General features: G+C 39.5%; 1 protein-coding gene across 3 annotated transcripts in view; it reads right to left on the bottom strand.

The window, feature by feature from the left end:
* The window catches only part of ythdf1 (YTH N6-methyladenosine RNA binding protein F1), a 38,544-nt gene extending 15,904 nt beyond the window's left edge, over window positions 1-22,640 (bottom strand). For all 3 annotated transcript variants that reach the window (XM_060836379.1, XM_060836378.1, XM_060836380.1), the window contains exons 1-4: window positions 22,428-22,640; window positions 22,176-22,200; window positions 21,505-21,584; window positions 6,183-7,709 (exon numbers count right to left, since the gene is read on the bottom strand). In XM_060836379.1, the coding sequence (XP_060692362.1) occupies window positions 6,183-7,709; window positions 21,505-21,584; window positions 22,176-22,200; window positions 22,428-22,454 (1,659 nt within the window). In that variant the 5' untranslated portion in view covers window positions 22,455-22,640. The remainder of the gene's footprint in view (window positions 1-6,182; window positions 7,710-21,504; window positions 21,585-22,175; window positions 22,201-22,427) is intronic.
* Window positions 22,641-22,851: the final 211 nt, after the last annotated feature.

The following is a 22,851-nucleotide window of genomic DNA, read 5'->3' on the forward strand; positions in this document are numbered from 1 at the left end:
ATGTCCTTTCTTTCTGATCCAGTCACTGTCTTTCAAGTGCTCTGTTATTAAATCTTTTTTAAAGGAATGTAGCACTAACCCCACTATAGATGTCGGGTTAAATGGTCTATAATTCCCTGATTTCTCTCGACCTGTTTTATGAAATAGTGAAGTTACACTAGTTACAGAGATACACAGCACAGAAACAAATCCTTTGGTTCAACTTGTCCATGTGGACCAGACATCCTATATAAGTCTAGCCTCATTCGCCAGCATTTGGTCCATATCCCTCTAAACCCTTCCTATTGATATACCCATCCAGATGCATTTTAATAGTTAGAATTGTACCAGCCTCTACCACTTCCTCTGGCAGCTCATTCCATACAGGCATCACCTTCTGTGTGAAAAAGCTGCCCCTTAGGTCCCTTTCGTATCTTCCCCCTCACCCTAAACCTATATCCTCTAGTTCTGGACTCCCCCATCCCAGGGAAGAGACCTTGCCTATTTCTCCTATCCACACCCCTCATTATTTTAGAAATCTCCATAAAGGTTACCCCTCCAGCGTCCAATGCGCCAGGGAAAGTAGCTATAGCTCAAATCCTGGTAACATCCTTGTAAATCTTTTCTGAACCCTTTCAAGTTCCACAACATCCTTCCTATTGGAAAAAGACCAGAATTACGCACAATACTCCAAGTAGTCAAACCAATGTTCTGTACAGCCACAAATGAGCTCCCAAATCCTTTACTCAATGCACTGACTAAAAAAGGCAAGCATACAAATACCTTCTTCACTATCCTATCTACCTCCAACTCCCCTTTCAAGGAACCATGAACTTGTACTCCTAGGTCTCTTTGTTCAGCAACATTCCCAGGACCTTACCATTAAGTCCTGCCCGGATGTGCTTTTCAAAAATGCAGCACCTCACATTCATCTAAATTAAACTTCATCTGCCACCATTGGTCCATGTGATCAAGATCCCGTTGTACTCTGAGGTAAACATCTTCGCTGTCCACTCACCTCCAATTATGGTGTTATCCGCAAACTTACTAACCAGGCCTCCTGTGTTCACATTCAAATCATTTATCTAAATGACGAACAGCACTGATCCTATGGCACACTGCTGGTCACAGGACTCCAGTCTGAAAAGAGACCCTCCACCCGGTCTTTGGCCTTCAAGCCGGTTCTATATACAAGTAGCTAGTTTTCCCTGTATCCCATGTGATCTAACCTTGCTGACCAGTCTACCATGAAGAACCTTGTTAAACACCTTACTGAAATCCACATAGATCACATCCACTGCTCTGCTCTTATCAATCCTCTTATTTCTTCAAAAAAAACCTCAAGTTAGTAAGACTCCATTTCCCATACACAAAGCCATGTTGACTCTCCCCAATCAGTCCTTGCCTTTCCAAAAACAAGTAAATCCTGTCCCTCAGGATTCCTTCTAACAACTTGCCCACCACCAATGTCAGGCTCACCAGTTTATGCGCCCTGGCTTTGCCTTATCAATAGTGGCACAACATTAGACAACTTCCAGTCTTCCTGCACCTTACACGTGGCTATCGACAATACAAATTTCTCAGCAAGGGGCCCCACAATCAATTCCCTGGTTTCCCACAGAGTCCAAGGGTCCACTTGGTCAGGTCACAGAAGATCTCAGCGCAGTACAGGGTCTTCAGCCCTCAATGTTGCACTGAGATGCGAAACCAATCTGAAGCACCTCTAATCTGCACTACTCCATTCTTGTCTATATGCCTATCCAATGACCACTTCCATACCCTTAAAGTCAGCAAGTCATACTGTTGCAGACGGTGTGCTCCACACCCCTACTACTGAATAAAGAAACTATCTTGGACATCTAACCTACATCTATCACCCCTCAATTCGTTCTAGCCATTGCCAGAGAAAAAAGGCTCTCACTGTCCAACCTACCTAACCCTATGAATTTCTTATGTCTCAATTAAGTCACCTCTCAACTTTCTTCGCTCACGAGAACAGCCTCAAGTCCCTCAGTCTTTCCTCATAAGACCTTCCCACCATACCTGGCAACATGCTAGTAAGTCTCCTCTGTACCCTTTCCAAAGCTTCCACATCCTTCTTATAATGCAATGACCAGAACTGGACACTATTGTGGCTGCACCAGAATTTTGTACAACTGCAGCATGACCTCATGGTTCCAAGACTCAATCTTTCTACCAATAAAAGCCACCATACCATAGGCCTTCTCAACCACGTTTTCAACCTGGGTGGCAACTTTCAAGGATCTGTGTACATGGACACAGATTTCTCTGCTCATCTACATTACCAAGAATCTTATCATTAGCCCAGTACTCTGCATTCCTAATATTCCTTCCAAAGTGAATGATCTCACTTTTCTGCATTAAATACCATTTGCCACCTCAGTCCAACTCTGCCACTTATCTATGTCCCCCTGTAGCCTACAACCTCCTTCGTCACTATCCACAACTCTACCAAACTTGTGTCATTTGCAAATTTACCAACCCATTCTTCTATGCTCTCATCCAGGTCATTTATAAAATGATGAACAGTGGATCCAAAACAGATCCTTGTGGGACACCACTCATTACCAAACTCCAGGATGAATATTTCCCATCAACCACCACTCATCTTCTGATTTAGTGGTTTGGATCAGAAATCATGTTGAATCCAATGCCTCCGTATTTTGTGCAATAGCCTACTGTGGGAAACCTTATCAAACTGAAATCCATACACATCACATCAACCACTTTATCCTCATTCACCTGCTTCATCACCTTCTCAAAGAACTCAATAAGGTTTGTGAGGCACAGCCGACCCTTCACAAAATTGAGTTGACTATCCCTAATCAGCTTATTCCTTTCTAGATTATAAATCCTCTCTTTTATAACCTTTTCCAACACTTTATCCATAACCGAAGTAAGGCTCACAGGTCTCTAATTTCCAGGGTTGTCTCTACTCCCCTTCTTGAACAAGGGAACAACGTTTACTATCCTCCAGTCTTCTGGAACAATTCCTGTAGGGAATGACAACAAAGATCAAAGCCAAAGGTTTGGTGACCTCTTCCCTGACTTCCCAGAGAATCATAGGATAAATCCCATCCGGCCCAGGGGACTTATCTTTTTTTTACACTTTCCAGAATTGCTAACACCTCGATCCCATCTAGTCTAGTAGCCTGTATCACAGTATTTCACCTCAACTACATTGTCAGTATTCACACTAGAAAAAGACAAAAAATATTCATTTAGCATTTACCCTATCTCCTGACTCCATGCAGAACTTCCCACTACTATCCTTGACTATCCCTAACCTTACCTATAGAAAGCCTTAGGGTGTTCCTTGATCCTATCTGCCAATGACTTTTCAGGTCTTCTTTGGGGTCTTCTTTGCTCTCGAGGTCTTTCCTGGCTAACGTGCAACTCAAAATGAGCCATCACATCTCATCTTGACAAGAGATTCAACTTCTTTAGTAAGCCACAGCTCCCTCACTTGACAACTTCCTCCCTGCCTGATAGGTACATACTTATCAAGGACCTGCAGTAGCTAGTCCTTGAATAAGCTCCACATTTCAACTGTGCCCATCCCTTGCAGTTTCCTTCCCCATCATATGCATGCTAAATCTTGCCTAATTGCATTTCCCCCAGCTATAAGTCTTGCGCTGTGGGACATAGCTAACCCTGTCCATTACTGAAGCAAACATAACCAAATTGTGATCACTATCACCAAAATGCTCACCTACCTCCAAAATCTAACACCTGGCCAGTTTTATTACCCAGTATCAAATCTAGTGTGGCCTCGCCCCTTGTTGGCCAGTCTACATACTGTATTAGGAAACCCTCCTGTCCATATTGGACAAAAACTGACCCTTCTCCCATACTTCAACTATAGTATTCCCAGTCAATAATTGAAAAGTTAAAGAACCCCACAACAACTACCCTGTCACTCTCACTCCTATCCAGGATAATCTTTGCTATTCTATCCCCTACATCCCTGGAACTATTTGGAGGCCTATAGAAAACTCCCAACAGGGTAAGCTCTCTTTTCCGGTTTCTAATCTCAGCCCATACTACCTCATTAGACGAGTCCTCAAACGTCCTTTCTGCAACCGTAATATCGTCCTTGACTAACAATGCCACACCACCCCTTCTTTTACCGTTTTCCTTGTTCGTACTAAAACATCTAAAGCCTGGAATGTGCAATAACCATTACTGTCCCTGTTCTACCCATGTCTCTGAAATGGCCACAACATCAAAATCCCAGGTACTAACCCATGCTGCAAGTTCACTCACCTTATTCCAGATGCTCCAGGCATTGAAGTAGATACATTTCAAACCAACTTCTTGCTTGCCAGTGCCTTCTTGTGACCTTGAAACCTTAGTTCTGACCTCACTACTCACAACTTCCTGTATACTCGAACAACAATTTCGGTCCCCATCCCCTGCTCAATTAGTTAAAACCCACCCAAAGAGCATTAGCAAATTCCACCCCCCCCCCCACCCCCCCAAAAGGTTATTGGTACCCCTCTGGTTCAGGTGAAGATTGTCCTGTTTGCAGAGGTCCCACCTACCCCAGAAAGAGACCCAATTATCCAGAAATCCAAAACCCTTTCTCGTACACCATTCCTGTAGCCACATGTTCAACTCGTCTTTCTCCCTATTCCTTGTCTAGCTAGCATGCGGCACAGGCAACAAACCAGAGATAAGAACTCTTTGTTCTAGCTCCAAGTTTCTACCCAGCTCCCTGAATTTCTGCCTCAAATCCAGAGGGGATTCATTCACTTATGCATTTCAAGACATCCAGCACCACCTACTCTGCAATATGGACATTTTTCAAGATGTCACCATTTATTTCCACATATTTTATATCTTCCAAATCATCCTCCAAAAGTAAACACTGATGCAAAATATTCCTTTAGTATCTCACCCATCTCCTGTGGTTTCATATGTAAGTGGCCTTGTTGATCTTTAAGGGGCCCTATTCTCTTCCTAGTTACCTTTTTCAATGTATTTGTAGGATCCCTTTGGATTATCTTAATGTAAATCCTAAATGCAATGCTCTAATTTTTTTTTAAGATTATGACCTCATGTTTAGATAAATGTGTAATTACACTTCTGATTAGGTTGACTAGAAAATACCTGCCAGTGAAACATCAAGTCATTGGGCTCTATGGCTCTAATTGTTGTCTTAAATGTAGGGATGAATTTGTTCTCCAAAAGAAAAAAATCCTGCAGTCAAAGAAATGCATTCAGTGTACAAGGTCTGCTGTAATAAGATGCATTGCCTTTACTGTCGCAGAATGAGTACTTATCCTATTCAAGCAGTTCCAAATATCATATTTTACTAGCAGTTGTGTATAGAATTTTATATATTTGAACAGGAACAGCTTGAAAAAAAATTGAATATGAAATAATTTGTTAAATGCATTCCCCACACCCATTCCCTAAGATCATCTGCAGTCATTGCTTTTGAATAAGTAAGAGCAAGAATAATAATGTAAAAGACAGGAGAACTTATGGATATATGTTAGGCATAAAATTTCATCATTGAAATTTTAGTGTATCATTACAGCAGCCTTAAGTGAAAAAAAACTGAACATACTTTTTAAAAAAAAAGTCAGTTTTATTTCCAATAAACTTCTGAAGCTCAGTTCCAAACAAAGTGCCATAAATTCCAAATCACCTTTAATTTAGAACAGCACATCATTCCTTACATTGGATACATACGTTATGGTTATAGCGTGAAATAGAAATAGCCACATTCAAGTAGCTGTTTTGAATGGAATGTTAAATACTAGGTTGGGTCAATTAGTGTAACGTTAAACAAATTTCTGGAATCCAATACACAAAATAAAAATAATTAGCCTATAGGCCAGGGATGGGAGAGGGGGTGAAAGAAAAAGACCCCTGCTAACTGGTGTATAATCCCTAAAGTTTCAATTGCAATCAAATCAAATTTTCTTTTTAGTTTTATTTTAAAAAAACACACGGTCCATGACATGACAGACAGTTATAATTACATTTCAATCTAATTTTAGTTAAATTAAGTCATGTGTAAGAAATTAGTTTCTTTATAGTTAATGGCTGAATTGGAAATCAATTGAAAAGCAACTAATTTCATGCAATCAAAATATATATTGTACAATAAAATGCCATCCCGTTGGCTGGTAATTTCAGCATGAATGCATGAATGATCTAGCAGGACTTACCTTACGTACAACTTCCTCTTCTTCCTGACGCTTTTCGTAATGTGAAAAGTCATCAAAAATTGAGGTGGTATGCTTGTAAGTAGCAATAATTTTGAGCACTTGCTTAGCTTTCTCTAAAGGAACCTCCTGAGTGTCCCGAGAGTTAGTGACTGGCTTATTATCATTGTTTTCCAAACGGATATGCCTCAGCTGGTTATTAGGTACGTCCTTTACAAAGATCCACTTAACGTCAAATTTGCCTTTCCACTTGTCCTGTGACCAAACCCCGGCACATGTACCATAGTCCACTGGTGATTTCATTTCTGCCACTCCACAGAAGTGTCCACTGCCATTCACACTGAATAGTAAGTAAACAGGGGCTTTTCCAGCCATCGAACGATAAGCACTGTCCAAGCGTTTGTTGCCATGCTCAGTACTGCACCAAATGGAGTACTTGATAGAGCGATGGATATCATCCTCAGAGTAGCTCTTGATAATAAACACTCGGCCATTTTTAAGATTCCAGTCAAAGTCTTTTGGGTTGTAGCAGTATGCAGCCTTCAACTTTTCAAGAACAGGATGAGTCTCATTGCTTGGAGGAGAGCTAACTGGTAGATTACCCACCGAGTTGCTTTCATTACCAGTTCCGCTAGTTTGACCAAATGCTGCCCCTCTATTGCGAGGGGCTATCCATCGGTTCTGTGGGGGTTGTTGAGGATTCTGATAAGGTTGCTGTGGAAGTTGTAATGGCTGAGCTGGAGGGGGCTGAGTCAACTGCTGCTGTGGAACTGCCTGAGTATTAGGGGTCTGATGGGTTGGAGGAGCTTTTGGTACAGGTCCTTTATTGTCCCATGTACCAATGTCCATATTGTGTTTTATAGGTGGTGGAGGTAATGCTGAACCTCCTACTGCTGCTCCAGTCTTTGGTTTTAATTTTGGTTGAGGCTTGGCTGGTTTACTTGCAATGGCAGCCCATGATGTTGGCTTTGGAGCAGATACACCAGCTGTTGAGCCATTTCCAGGTGCTGTGTTGGTCATACCTGGGCTGTTTACCACAGATCCTACAGTCTTTACACCTGATGATGTCACAGCTCCAATCTTTAGTCCAACCATTCCCTGTTCAATGCTATTCATGCCTGGTGCCTTATTTAAGGTATCATTTGGAAACCCTGCCTGTCCATCCACTATTGTTCCTCCCAAAGAACTAGGTGGGTAACTATAGCTACTGCCATATGCTGAGCTTGGTGTTTGTTGTCCCTGAGATCCACCAGTTCCCCATGCAGAAAACCCTGGATTTTCAGGGAAAAAGTTGAATCTATGTTGGTTTAAATATGGGGTACTCCCTAGTCCCCCAGGCTGACCAAACACAGCATCATGCATGAAATGATGGTCTCCATTACTCAGCTGTCCATAAGTTGTTAAATATGGAATAGGAGGATCACCGCCAGTGGACCATGGTGCTGCTTCACTAAGAGAATAGGAGAATCCAATGGATGGGGCATAATAACTTGACAAATATGGATCAGTCATTGAAGGATAGCTGTTACTCTGTTGATTGAAAAAGAAAAACATAGTTATAATACTGTTATTCTCAAACACATGCATTCATGTTTTCCTGCTGCCACAACGAGGAACTGCATCAGAGATTGATTTTTTTTTAAAAAGTGCTTTGTCTTATCAAGATTGCAGTTAGTTACAGTCAATTAGGCTTCATAAGATCTTTAACTTCAAATATACTTTAAACTGTAAAGTCTCACCTAAACCTCTACAAGAAAATTAACCAGATCTGCAAGATCACAGCTGCAACTAAGACCACGTTAGCGATGGAGTACAAGAGGCCTTCCACCCAGAAATTCAAATATAGGGACGTGAGTTTATGGAGCAAATATTGGAGGCAATGTCCTGTACAAATAAGCCATTCAAAAACACGCCCATTAACACCAGCAAGCAACTGGACTGACAGGAATATTTTTCAGTCAGTCCTAAATTTTCCTGTTAAACATACCACAATAAATTTCTGCAGAAACCTCAGGATGTCACAGCAGGACTGCAGTCTTTCCTGCAGAGTCTAGTAGCATAGCCAAATGTAAAATAAACAAGTTTTTAAAGTAATGCTAAGATATGTAAATATAAATTACACAAATTTGGAAAATGGCTAAAGCAAAACTACAGTCTTTACTTCCTATCTGGAAGTGTTAAATATTAGCTCACACTAACATTTCATTAGATGCCAGAAGGTGTAATGAAGTAACAACAGGTCAGTAGTTATTTTAAATAGTTTAAAATTAATTTTGTAAATTGAACTGCCAGAAAAATTTTAAAGTTACCGTCTCACTAAAATTAGTGGAAGATTATCTTCAAGATGGTTTCATGTTACTTGGCAAAATCCAGTGACCATCAGTTTTTGTCAACCTCATGTCAAACCTGCATTGCAGAGACTTCATTTGATGCAATGCCAAAATAAAAATTACCTCAAAGCTAATGGGTCTTTCTTAAAAAATGCATTAATGAGATGCAGGTATTGCTGACAAGGCCAGCTTTTACGGACAATCCCCAAAAATGCCTGGCAAAGCATTAGCAGTTGAGAGTCACATCCTTGGACTGGTGCAGTCTATGTCGTGACAGCACACCCATATTACCATGGGAAGAACAACTCCAGGACTTTTGACCAGTAATATAGTTCAAAGCAAGAGTGATGGTATGACTGGAAGGGCAACTTGGAAGTGATGTGCCCTGCAGCTGCTGCCCTTGTCCTTTAAGATAATAAAAGATTGCCAGTTTGGAAGTTGCCTTGTATGGCATTAAGTGTTCTTGTTAGACATCAAATAAATCAAGCAATAGGAATACATTGTTCACACACATGGTTTGGGTAGACTTGACATTAACACAATTGAATTTATCAACATTCTATTCTTAAACAAAATAAATGCCCAGAAGATACAAATTAAAATGTTAACTTTCAACAACAGAGTTTCGATATCATTACTTTTCCGAATAATGTGGGACTGTCTTATTTTAAAAAAAGTTATGGAATTGGTCTTACGATAGATTCCAGAAATTGAAACAGGAGTCTATCCATTAAGCTTGTACTAGCATTACCAATGAACTGAAGTTAATTATTGCAATGCCAGGTCCAAGCCTTTTGGGCTTTCTCCAATTCACTTTCCAATAATTTGGGGTGGCACGGTGGCTCAGTGGTTAGCACTGCTGCCTCACAGCACCAGGGACACGGGTTTCATTCCCGCCTTGGGCGATTGTGCAAGTTCCACATTGGCATTCTCCTTGTGCCTGCATGGGGTTCCTCCCACAATCTAAAGATGCACAGGTCAGGTAAATTGTTCACAGTGTTAGGTGCATTAGTCAGGGGTGAATGAAGGGGAAAATGTGTTTGGATGGGTTACTCTTCAGAGGGTCTTTGTGAACTTGTTGAGCCGAAGGGTCTGTTTCCACGCTGTAGGGAATCTAATCTTATCAGAGTCTACCCGTATTAATCTAGTGTTTTTAAGAGTAAAACTTCCCATGATATTTCACTTCAGTCATTTAACAAAATTTGACAACAAGCAAACAGAGGACAAGTTTTGTCAAGACAAAGCTCCTAAAAACTCAGAAGACATACAGAGGTGGAGGGCTTTGCAGAGAGAATTCCCGAGCTCAAGGCATAGCCATGGATAGATAGGACAGAGTGGAGCAGTGTATGCAGCTCAGAGGGATGTAGGGTGAAAACAGATTGCAGACATAAGCCTTGGTGATGATGAGATTTGAAAAAAGAACTTTAAAATCAAGGTGCTGCTTAACCAGGGGTCTAACGTGGATCAGCAAGCATAGGGTTGAAAGTGGATCAGCACCTGGTGCAATGTGTTATTAGCTGGAGTTTAATGCCTTCTAAAATGAAGTTGTAGAGCTACTTGTGCCATGTCTTAAAAATTCTTTGCTAAAGTTAGTAAATCTCAAAATGGTTCGAGTCCTGTGAAAATTGTGCAAGATTTTAGTGACTAAAAAAAATTCATTTGATTGAAATGAATAGTGCTCCTTTAATTGGTTTAAAAATTTAAAATTTGCCAACTGTACAATTGCAAGCTATGGCAAACCAAATTGGCACAATTCTATTCAAAACGAACAGGAATGAATTCGTTGTGACTGGCTGTAAACTGAAATCAGAACTTCCACTGTCTGAAAATAAAAACTCAACTTGCGTATTCTGTCTACTTCTCGTCACCAGAATTGAGATGAATCTATTAGAGAGGGTACATAAAACGTTTACAAGAATGGTTACAGGGAAGAGGGTCTTCAGTTAGTGATATATTGGAGAAACTGGCATTGTCCTATTTAAAGGCATTAGGAAAAGTGTTCAAAATCTTGGCGGACCAAGACAAAGTAGGCTAGGAGAAACAGTTCCTGTTGGCGAAAAAGGTCAAGAACCCGAAGACAGATTTTACAAATATGATTAGTAAGAGAATCAAATACAATAAAAAGAACCTTTTTATTTAAACATAGCAAGTGATTAACATCTGTTTGCAAGTCTGATGGGGGGGTAGATAAAAATCTGGCTTTCAGTGGGAAGTAGCCAACCAAAATTGATGGGCTACAAGGACTAGAGCACTGGGACCAGCAGAGATGCTCCTGCAGAGAACTAGCAATGACAGATTTAAGACTAATGGTCCCCGTCTGTACAGGAAATATCCCATGATTTTAATACGTTTCCTCAAACCAAAAGTTACATGTAGCTTTTCTCTACGTCGGCAAAAGATTTTCTTTGCCTTTCAGTTGCAGTATTTAAATGTGCTATAACTATAGAGACAGATTAGATTACTTACAGTGTGGAAACAGGCCCTTCAGCCCAACAAGTCCACACTGACTCACCGAAGCGCAACCCACCCAGACCCATTCCCCTACATTTACCCCTTCACCTAACACTACAGGCAATTTAGCATGGCCAATTCACGTAACCGGCACACTTTTGGACTGTGGCAGGAAACTGGAACACCCGGAGGAAACCCACGCAGACACGGGGAGAATGTCTGTGGAGTTTGCACAGTCACCTGAGGTGGGAATTGAACCCGGGTCTCTGGAAATGTGAGGCAGCAGTGCTAACTGCAGTGCCACCGTGCCGCCCACTAAGACAGCTAATTTTACCATCACACTTTTAGCTAAATAATTCAGTACCAATGTCTAAGGTGCCATTGCTCTCCTTAAAGAATTACTATATTTCTCCAAATCTCCAGGAGATATCATTCCTATGCACTCTAGATTTTTTGGCTGAATGCTTAAACATCCTACAGATCCACAACAGAGCTACCCCAATCCTGACCTGTCTGGACCTTCGCATACCATCAAAATAAATGTTCAAAAGACAAAAACATTGAAAAAGATTATTTTAAAACATCATGACACACAGCTATTAATCTGCTGCCATCAGAAATGTTGAATCTGCTCTCCCAATTGGATTAATATAATTGCACAAGGATTCAAATGCACTGCAATGTAACAGAAAAGCAACACTTTAAGCTACCGAAGAAACTAAACATCTTCAACCAATATAAATCCATTAGGAGCATAAAAGCTTTAATTTGAGTTTCCCCAATTATCTTCAAAATGTACATAAGAATGTGGAGTTTGCAAGTCTCAATGTGTCCATATTAGTTGAAACCTGAAATGACATTGGAAAACTAAAATAAAACAAAGAACTGCAGATGCTGGACTTCTGAAAGAAAAATAGAAATTGCTGGAAAATCTCAGCAAGTCTGACAGCATCTGCGGGATTAAAGCAGAGTTAACATTTGCATGTATGGGAAGAAAAGAGTTCTGATAAAGAGTCAGTGAACTCAAAACATTAATTCTGCTTTCTTCCCAGAGGTTGTTAGACTTTTTGAATGTCACCAGCAATTTCTGGTTTTGTTACATTGGATAACTAAATTAATTCTTAAATTCCAATATTGTAATATTCATTACAGTAGAACCTATTCAAGCCCCCAGACAATTAACACTGCTTATGTTTAAGCAAACTTCTTAAAATGGAAGCAAGTGAGCAAAACACTGCTCACATAAAGGCAGACCCTGGGTTGTGAATGGGTTCTGTTTGAGTCAGTTCCCAGAGTTGGAACACTATACAGGATAATACAAAAGTAGCCATTCATAAGTACATCCATACGTTGGATCTTGAAAATTACATCACTGCACAGGATTGCATTCTTTAAGTATTCATTACTTAAACATTCATAAATCAGGAACCTACTGTAAGACAACATGAAGGTAAGCCATCAAATGTAATGTCAGTGACACTGCCAAAAAAATACAAGTGCAGCTACAATTAAAAGGGTATTAAATTGTCTAGGTGGTCAAGCAGCATTCATATGCATCTGGCACCCTGGACAAATAAGCAACTCATTTTTCCAAAATCTACTTGCAGTCAAAATTCTGGAATTCTGCTAATAAATTACCAATAGGTTTCCTAGGGCAGATAAAGGAATCCGAAGAGTAGGAAATGAAGAAAAATAAAATGTAACACATTCAGAAGTTTTAAATTAACAACCATTCTAGACCTATTTCATAATTTCGTCTCCATATTCTGTTTACAAATTGATTCCGCGACATTTTAATCTTCTATTTGGCACTTTTATAGTTTCAAGATTTAAACATTTTCAGAGTTTCAGTAAAGCAGTCATAAGCAGCACAATTGCCAGTTCAACAGAATGAGAAATTGCTAAAGCAGCAATCAAGAGACAATTCAACATTGACCTAAAGATGGCTATTTGTTTCTTAGTCATCAACATGGTGATATTCACTTCAAAACAAACAACACTGAGTTAAATTATGAAAAGTTTAATGGAAATTGATAGACAGTTCTGTAACAGTGAAAAGGTCGAACAAAAAGATTATGATTAACAAAGTTGCACTGCATTTGGTGTAATGAAATGATCACAGTGTACTACAGAGAGATGTGGAGCTGTTTGCTAATTCATTACTTTCCATGTACTCACTGTGCATTTCAGAGTTTATTGGTTGGAGGGGGTGGGGAAATGGGGAAGGAGGAGAAAATTACAAAACACAGTTATTTTGAGATCCTCCACGTAAAATTTTGGGTATACATTCATGTCTATTTAAACTGTTGTCAAACCACTACTTTGTTCCTTTGCATGAAAACAGGGTCATACCAATGAGCCATGTGTGAAAGCAGTCTAAGTTATCAAAGTAATTCCGTGAAGTTTTGGTGTAAAGGTGCATAAATTTCCCTTTTTAAAAAAAAATGTGTAGCAAGGCTGTAACACCATTGTTATGCAGAAGATTAGAAAGAGTTCTTGGTCAAAGTTTGTGGGTTGCTAAAATAAAACATTTTGATACTAATCCTACTATGTGTCTCCACTTGGTGAGGGACTCAAATGACTTCTAATCTAATTTGCATACTAGCCAAAAATTCAGTAGTATAATCAGTGTTACAGCTTTCTTCCTCACATTATCTAACTCCTTGATTGAAAAATTACACACATGCACCCAAAGAAAATAGCGGTGAGCAAAATGTTTTCAAATGTTAAATGGAAACTTATGTGAAGCAGACAGATACATGATCGAAACCTTCAGTTTGTGTCAATACAGAACAACCTCGGTTATCCGACCATCACTCATCCAAATTTTGGATTATCCAAACAATATCTCAAGGTGCCGATGTTTGGGTAAACTGTGCTATCCGAACATTCAATTATCCGAACAAAATAGTCCCTGCCAGTGTCGGTTGGATAATTGAGGTTGTCCTGAACATAATTCATGACTATGTCTCATGGTTTAGACAATCTACTAATACTGCTGGATGTATTGTCACAACATCATTGACTCTGTTCTAGATATTTAAAGTTGTATTATTAACATGTTAATTTAGTTTAGAGTTAACAATTTTAGTTTAGCTCATCCCCTTATTAAAATAACCAATTTCTGGATGTAGGTTTGATTGCTGAGCTGAAAGGGTAACTTCTAGACGTTTCTTCACCCTACTAGGTAACATCTTCAGTGGGCCTCTGGGCGAAGCACTGTTGATAATTTCTGCTTTCTACTTCAATGTTTGGGTGGGTAATGTCATTTCCTGTGGCGACATCATTTCCTGTGGTATCATTTCCTTTTTTTCCCCTCCGAGATGGTAGATGGGGTCTAACTCAACGTGCTTGTTGATCGAGTTCCAGTTGGAATGCCATGGTTCTAGGAATTCTCGTGCGTCTCTCTGTAGGAGAATTCCTAGAACCATGGCAATCCAACCAGAACTCGATCAACAAACAGAGTTAGATTTCATCTACCACCCCCGAGAAAAAGAACAGAAATGACATCACTGCAGGAAATGCCATCAACAACCCAAAGAAACCCAAACATATAAATAGAAAGTAGGAATTATCAACAGTGCTCTGTCCGGAGGCCCACTCAAGATGTTACCAAGTAGGGTGACGAAATGCCAGGAAATGAACCATCCAGCTTAGCGATCAAACCTACATCCAGAACCTCAACCTTAGCTATAAATCTTCTCAAAACTCGCTATAACCATCAAAACTTAAAAAGGCAAATCCTAACACCAATGTCAATTTAATAATGCCAACGAGAATGCACAAAGACCTCAGAGGGAGGTTCAACAGAGAAATGTAATTATTCATCTGTCAGTTTATAAAAAATGTTTTAATATCAGGTCAAGCATCATGAGAACCACCATACAGCACTGCCTTCACACTGAACACAGCTAAAAAAATGCAACAGTTTATATTACTCAGATTTCAAGTTAAATTAATGGTGCAGTTACATATTTTAGTGGTACAGTTCAAAATTATCGCTTCATCTAACATGGATGCCAAACATGCTCTCATATTGTTCCTATAGACAAAATGCATGGCATTGTCATTAAAAAATTCAGATATAAACATTATAAATGATCATGTCACAAGTATGGAAATCTCTCAAATCAACTGATTTTACTTCACTGAGGAATACAACTGCATTGAAAATAAGCGAAATAAAACAAAAATTAGTTCAAAAGATTGCTAGGAAAAGAAATAAAGTATTACTTGGGATGTGGCTACCACTCACTGGACTTACCCCGGATGAGCTTTGCATGAAAAAAAATTAATCGATTGGAAAAAACAGGAGATTTTGTGGCGGAGGATAAAAGGAAGAAAGTTAGACAGGTAATTTGGTGTTGGGAAGAAACAAAAGGTTCTGTGGTGTGTGAATAGACATATGTAAAAACACCTCACCAGACTGGAATTAATTGCCTAATATTTGCTCCAGCTCTGATCAGTTTTGTTTGAAACAGCGCCATTTGTGGTATCTCATCAAAACAATGGGTTCTATAATATCTCCTTGCAACAACATAAAAGGATCAAAAACATGCATCAAAAGCATATGAGACTTAGAGGAAGCATGGATGTGTTAGGGTTCCTATGCACCCATTCCCCCGAGTGTTGGGAGGCTGCAAGGTTCAGTGGTACTACCAAAGAAACTTTGCAAGTTGGTACAATCCATAAGATACAATGATTGCAGTGCAAACTATGTTTGACAATGTGGAGTAACGGGATATTTACATTAGTAGATAAAATGGTGATGAAGCAGCCCACATATTCCTATACAGGGTGTTAAGAGTCTTGAAAGTTATTGGAGCTGCATCTATCATCCATCTTGACCCTGGCTTGTACTTGCAGGTGGCATAAAGGCTGTGAGGAGTTCAGAGAGTTAAAACCAGTCTTTGATCTGCATAGGCATTCATGGTATTCTTGATTAATAATGATCCATCAACCAAATGCCCCACATCCTGACTTTTGTTGATGTTAATTACTGCCTGCCACTTGTTGGGTTGGGTACAAATGTTACTTGCTACTAACCAGTCAAAGTTTAAATGTTATCCAGGACTTGCTGCATGCAATGTTGAACTATGATTCATTACTCAAGGTTATGCAAATTGAGCTGAACACAAGTATCACAACACTCACAATTCTGTCATTAAAATGGACAAAAAGACAATTCATAAAGGAACTGAAGATAGTTGGGCTCAATAGGGCCTGATCTTTTGCAAAGATTTACATCAAGTTTTTGTCTCACAATTAATTTTTTTTAACAATATTTTTGCTACTAATTGCTTTTTCTGTAAATATTACATCTCTTGGAAAAACGTGCAATTAACTATCCTGAAATATTTAGATTACTTCAAACAGAATTCCACATACACTGAACAGAAGATGATTTCCAGATCTAATACATCAGCTCTCAACAAGCAACAATTAAATATTATTCCAGTCCGATTAACACATCAATTTTTACAAAATGTTACGACATAATTAATGGAATTCAAACTAGCAAAATGGTCCCAAAAGGACATGTTTTGGAAAAAAAACGTGATCTGAAATAATTGTGTATTACTGTGAAGTTTGCTTACCATTGTAAATGTTAGCAATTTCATGTTAAACATGCCCCACAATAAACAGAATATAGCCACAAATGTAATATATTCAAAACAATGATTGTCTGTTCAAGTATCTGTTAACAGAATCAAAATACTGGTCTGAAAAAGCAAGATCAGAGTATATATGATGCAATTTGGATTTTAAATAACACCAAAACATTTTAGTTAAAAACCAATTACTCTAATCTCTTGTTATATATCAGTCTGCCATCCCAGGAATTTGTCCTTCACTGCACTCCCTCTACAGACAGAATATCCTTTCTTGCAGGAGATCACCAAAACTGCATATAATACCCCAGATATGGTCTCATCAAGACCCTGAATAAATTGTAGCAAGACATTCCTGCTACGGTACTCAAATCCTCTCAGTATGAAGCCCAAAATACCATTTGCCTTCTTTACTGTATGCTACAGCTGCATGCTTACTTTCAACGACTGATGTACAAGCATATCTCCCTCTTTTCTAATCTATGGCTTTTTAGATAATAATCCACCTCGTTTTTGTTACCAAAACAGATAACTTCACATTTATCCACATTATAATTTCAAGTGCCATGCATGTGCTCATCCACTCAACTTGCCCAAAACACACTGAAGCATCTTTGCAACCTCCTTACAGTTCACTCTTCCTCATCTAAAATCATTAATATATTGTAACTGGGGTCCTAGCACTGCCCACCATTCAGAAAATGACATGATCATTCCTACACTCTGACAAACTGGGAACAGTCAGTACACTACCCCAATCTCTTGCGCTTTAATTTTACATGCTAATCTCATGTCCGCGATTGGGCAGCTTCTGAAAGTCCAAGTAAACCACATCCATGGCTCCCCATTATCAACTTTAATTGTTGTAACTTCTTAAAATCCTAGTAGATTTGTCAAGCGTAATTTCTGTTTTGTAAATCTATGTTGACTCTGTCCAATCTTATCACTGTTTTCCAACATGAATATTCAACTATTTCATATCAGATTATAATAAAATTAAGAACACAGTCGATCAGATTACTACAATGAGAGCAAGCCACAAGTGTAAGGCACTAGAATAGCACAGTGGCTCAGAGGTTAGCTCTGCTGCCTCACCGCGCAAGAGACCCGGGTTCGATTCCTGTCTCGGGTGACTGCCTGTGTGGAGTTTGCACATTCTCCGTGTCTGAGAGAGTTTCCTCCGGGTGTTCTGGCTTCCTCCCACAATCCGAAGACCTGCACGTCAGGTGAACTGGTCATGCTAAAGTGCCGACAGTACTAGATGCATTAGTCAGGGGTAAATATAGGGTAGGGGAATGGGTCTGGGTGGGTTTGGAGGATCGGTGTGGAATTGTTGGACCAAATGGCTTGTTTCCATACTGTCAGGAATCTAATCTAAGTGAGGCGATCAGACTATTTTGATATCTCCACTTATGGAGTTTTAACATTGTACAATATTGAGGTGTAAAAATCAACATTTGTTTTCAACTATTGACTTCTATTTGTTTGTTACACGTTTTCATACAAGTTAAAAGTTTCAATGAAGTCAAACTCTACATTTTAATTGGAAGTTCAATAATCATTTGGTTGAAATCATGAGAAATGAGAGTTGCATGGTCATAATGATGCCGAACATCAGTGCAAATAAGATGATTTGGAAAAAGCATCTTATTTTGGAGATCAGACTTTTTCCGCTTACAAAAAAATAAGAATTGATGTCACTTAGTTCAAGTAGTTCTCAACAGTACTCAAGCAAAGAAGGAAAATAGAATAACAGCATAGAAACAGGCAACTCCCGTCCAACTTATACCTATGCTCCTCACAAGGCTTCTCTCATCATCATTCATCTAATCCAAATCAGCATAACTTTTTATTCCTTCCTCATATTTATCCAGTTTGTACTCAAATACTTCTCTATTTGTCTCAACTACTTGCTCTTTACTTTAATCACACTCTTAATAAAGTTTCTTCTGAGTTCCCTCCTAGATATAATTGTGACAGACTTTTATTTATTCTCCTCCACAAGTAGAAATACTACAGCATGCACCCTTGCAAAAAATTTCAATCTTAAACTGGAGGTCAGTGGGCTCAGTTGGCTGGATTACGATGCAGAGTGATGTTAACAGCATACCAGCTGAGATTACCATGGAGATCCCTCCTTCTCAACCTTTCCCCTTACTGGAGAACCTGGTGATCTTCAGATTAAACTATCACAAGTAATCTTTCTCCAATGAAAGAGTAGCTCCATAGTCTACTGGTATTACGGTGACTCTACATCTACTTTACTTAATCTTGAAGTTCTGCATCAGTTCACCCTCACCCCTCTCTCTTCCGACATAGCATCTCAGTTGCAATACCTTGTAAATCTCAAAAGCTTTACACATAGAGAATCAGAATTGTGCCCAGTACTAACAGAGGTTCTGTGTATGTTAAGCATAAGTTTCTCATCTGTCATTTATTACCTATCCAAAAAACTGACTTCAGTGCTGATTGCTGTTTTGAATAAAAATCACTTTATTCACCTGTTTTCAGTAAAGTTGATGACTTGTTTATCTGCATGAAAATATTTCTACTTCACTTTGTCTATTTTCCATCAAGTTAGTAACATCCTTGGGCTTTTCAGCCAAATGCACTGGAATAGCATTGTTTTTTTTTGTTGAGGAGTTAGTTTACTGTAACATTTTCATTCAGAATTAAAAACTGTTCAAGAACCTCAAGTCTATTGCCCTAATATTCAGCAGTTTAGCACATACTTAAATAATTTTAAAGAACCAAGGATTTCTGTGATGTAGGTTAAAGAAACTCAACACTTGCTTAAATACCTTACAACTTCCCATTACAAACATTATTCGAGGCAGCATGGTGGCTCAGTGGTTAGCACTGTTGCCTCACACCAACTCACAGCCTCGGGCGACTGTGTAGAATTTGGCACATTCCCCCAATGTCTATCCTCCAGGTGCTCCAGTTTCCTCCCACAATCCAAAGATGTGCAGGTCAGGTGAACTGGTCATGCTAAATTGTCCGTGGTGTTAGGTGCATTAGTCAGAGGGAAATGGGTTTGGGTGGGTTGCTCTTCGGAGGGTCGGTGTGGACTTGTTGAGCCTGAGGGCCTATTTCCATACTGTAGGGAATCTAATCTAATCATTGGGATAAAGTAATATGAAACACTGCTCAAAACACTTGACTTAAGCAACAAGTAACTTATATACATTGAATATTCAAATCAGAGTATAGTGTATTTCCTAAAATACTCCATGAAAATTAGATATAAATTGTAAACTTAAACTAAACAAAGTCATATTAAAAATATCATGGAGGCTTACTGCCGATAGCAATTCCTCCAACAGCACAGCAAGTCAGAGAGAAGCAGTTATATCACTCAGGAAAATCCAAATTTGATACTTAATCTAGGCTGAGTTGTCTGATCACAGACAACACAAAAGCAGGACAATAGACCTCTGCACACCTGGGATAGGAAGTGGTCAGAGAAAAAAAAATCTGTCAAGGCCCACTTGTCTGATCACAATCAACTTCCAGTTGCTAGCGATGCATATATGAGGATGTTGGATGAAGACAGGATTGAGACAGGCTGAGATTCCCCTGCATCAGATAGCTTGCTAAATCTTAGTCAAGGCTCAAACATGAATTCCTATTACTTAAAAAAACAAGGATTGTACCTCAGTGAATGTTAGGAAGAGGAAAGAATAACAACAGCACCATTTTTCTTTGGTGCTTGGACACAATTTCCTAATTTAATAGAGGATGGAACTTATTGGCTAGATGAAAATATGGAAATTGATATTTTTGATTAGGTGCCCTTTAACTAATAACTGAAATTTGATAGTGCGTTCAAGTCTACACATAACCAGAATGTTAACTTTGGATTGTAAATTTTGCCCACATCCTTGGTTGAATTGGTACTTTTGCACAGCAAGTCCCTTCATTGGGCAGAAACTGCGATTGCAACGACATTCAGTGCAGAGATCAGCAACTTTCAATGAGTCATAAGCAAAAAAAGTGTCAAACCATTTGTCACTCAAGCTGATGGTTTTATGTAATAAGATCAATAATATCCTGTGAGCATAGATAGCGTGCTACAAATAAACAGGATGAATATGAAATGAGAAATTATTTCCTTTAGCACAAAAACTATTTCAACAAAGTGTGATTCATCTTTCAACATTAAACTTGCATTTTTAAAAGAAAATATTTGGTAGAAAATGCTTCTAACATAAAATCTAGGGAATTGATTCTACAAGGTCGATTACATTGTTCCACAAACATACAGATGATCATATAAATGCCTTTAAAATGAAAGGCTGTGTGTATAATGAAGAAAAGTGTAATAATTCTTACAAGATCAAGATTATATAGCTGGTACACTTGTGTAATTTAATTTGTGCTATTATTAGAAAGGAATACTTTTAAAGAAACATTGAAGCACACCATTCCTTACAGATCTTTTGGGCTGGGAAATTGTTTTGTTCACTAAGAAAAAGGATTAACCGTATACCAAATAATTCGTCAGTTTTTCTGATTCATTAGAAATGGAAAGTAGCAAGTTTAAAGCTATATACAAAAAGAATTGACTAAATTTGCACACAAAAGAAATATCAAAAATATACTAACAGCATATCGCTTATTAACTTCTTGCACCTTAACTTTGCACACTCGCAAGTATTTAAATTTTAAAACCTTAAATTTAAAACTTTTCAACTTATTCCTGTAAACTTCCTTCTCGGCCTGCTACTACAAGATCCACGAAACTGCACAACATTTTGTTCCCTCAGTAAAGTACAATATGGATTGATTATGTGACTTGCCAAAGTATTTACCATCCTAGCTTCCAAAAGACTGAAAAATTAATACATTTATGGCTTTCCAACTGACTAGTTTGTTTGCCAGATTATGCTGTGCTCAGAGATCTGAAGACAAAATAGGTATTTAACTCACCTGATTAGATTGGCTGCTTAGGTATGGCTCAAAATCATTGTCGTGTACGGTGTCCTTTTGATGCAACGAACCATTTTGCACTGTAACGTAAAACATTCTAATAAACGTCCATACAAATACCACAAATGTTGAAAAGTTGCAATAAAAACTGCGGCAACAAAAAACATACACAAATGTATGATCGATATCTGAAAGTGGGGGGGGGGGGAACTAGACCGGATGGCGAAAACATTTGAAAACAGAAAAGTTACATCTTGTTAAATTTCATATGACTCTTGTTAAATAGGGGAAGAAAGAAACTCGCGATTAGACAAACGAGTAAGAATAACTCTCCTCAGAATTGCTTTTCTGGACAAAAGAGATGATCAAAGGAGAAACATATGACGTTTCCTTAGAACAAGTCATCACAAAGCGGGAGGAGGCCGATCCCACGACCAAAGGGGAAACTTGGCCTTAACTCCCAACTTTTATCGAGCATTTCCGCCACATTTAGTCCTGACGTTGCCGCCGACCCAAGATCGCCAAGGCACAGCCCGGACCGGGAAAGGGGGAGCCGGGAGGATGCCTCCTGAGTGGGCACGCAGCAGATAAAATAAAAGGCATTCATGGCAACTTTCCACATTATTTAAGGCATCTGCAGCAGCCCTGGGGCCTCCAAGCCAGCACTTTACCTTTATTCTCTTGTCCTTTCGCTCGCTGTTTCAGGGGCCACCACCGGACGGACGGACGGACACAGCAGCAAACGGGAAGCAAATTGAAAAGAGAGAGAGAGAAAAATGTTAAGGCAGATTCGCGGCCTCGGTAAACTGTAGAACGAAGCCCGCGGCTCACCCCCCGCGCACTGAAGCAGCGGGAAGGAGGGGGGGGGGGTGTGGGGGGGGAAGAACACAACAAAGACCCAGCCGCTTCCGAGCCCTGCCTACCTGAGGGTCAACGCTTGTCGCAGACATTCTTCATTAATCGCCAATTGCACCGGGCTCGGATTCTGAAGAGGGCTCTCGGGCTGCTGGATGTCGGGGGCGGGTTAAGTAGCTCAGAGGCCGCAGTTTCTACCCACCCACCCCCCTTCTTCAACTTAGCTTCCTCGCTCGGATTTCTCAGGCGTTTAACCCAATGGCGACCATACTCAGGATCTGATGACGTAGTACGCACTCGGCGCAGTGACGCCGGAGCGGTCCGGTACAAGTGATGACGCAATGCACGCGCGCCGTTGAGGCCGGGGTTGACGGTTGCGCCTCCTCCTCTTTCCTCTTCAGGTACCGAGACTGCAACGTTGGAAATGGTCGCTAACGTATTTAGTCGTACCAACTTTCGCCTCTGCTGTGTTTTAATTGTGAGTTGTGTGTA

The sequence above is a fragment of the Hemiscyllium ocellatum genome, chromosome 15 (assembly GCF_020745735.1).
Source record: "Hemiscyllium ocellatum isolate sHemOce1 chromosome 15, sHemOce1.pat.X.cur, whole genome shotgun sequence".
NCBI classification, from domain to species: domain Eukaryota; kingdom Metazoa; phylum Chordata; class Chondrichthyes; order Orectolobiformes; family Hemiscylliidae; genus Hemiscyllium; species Hemiscyllium ocellatum.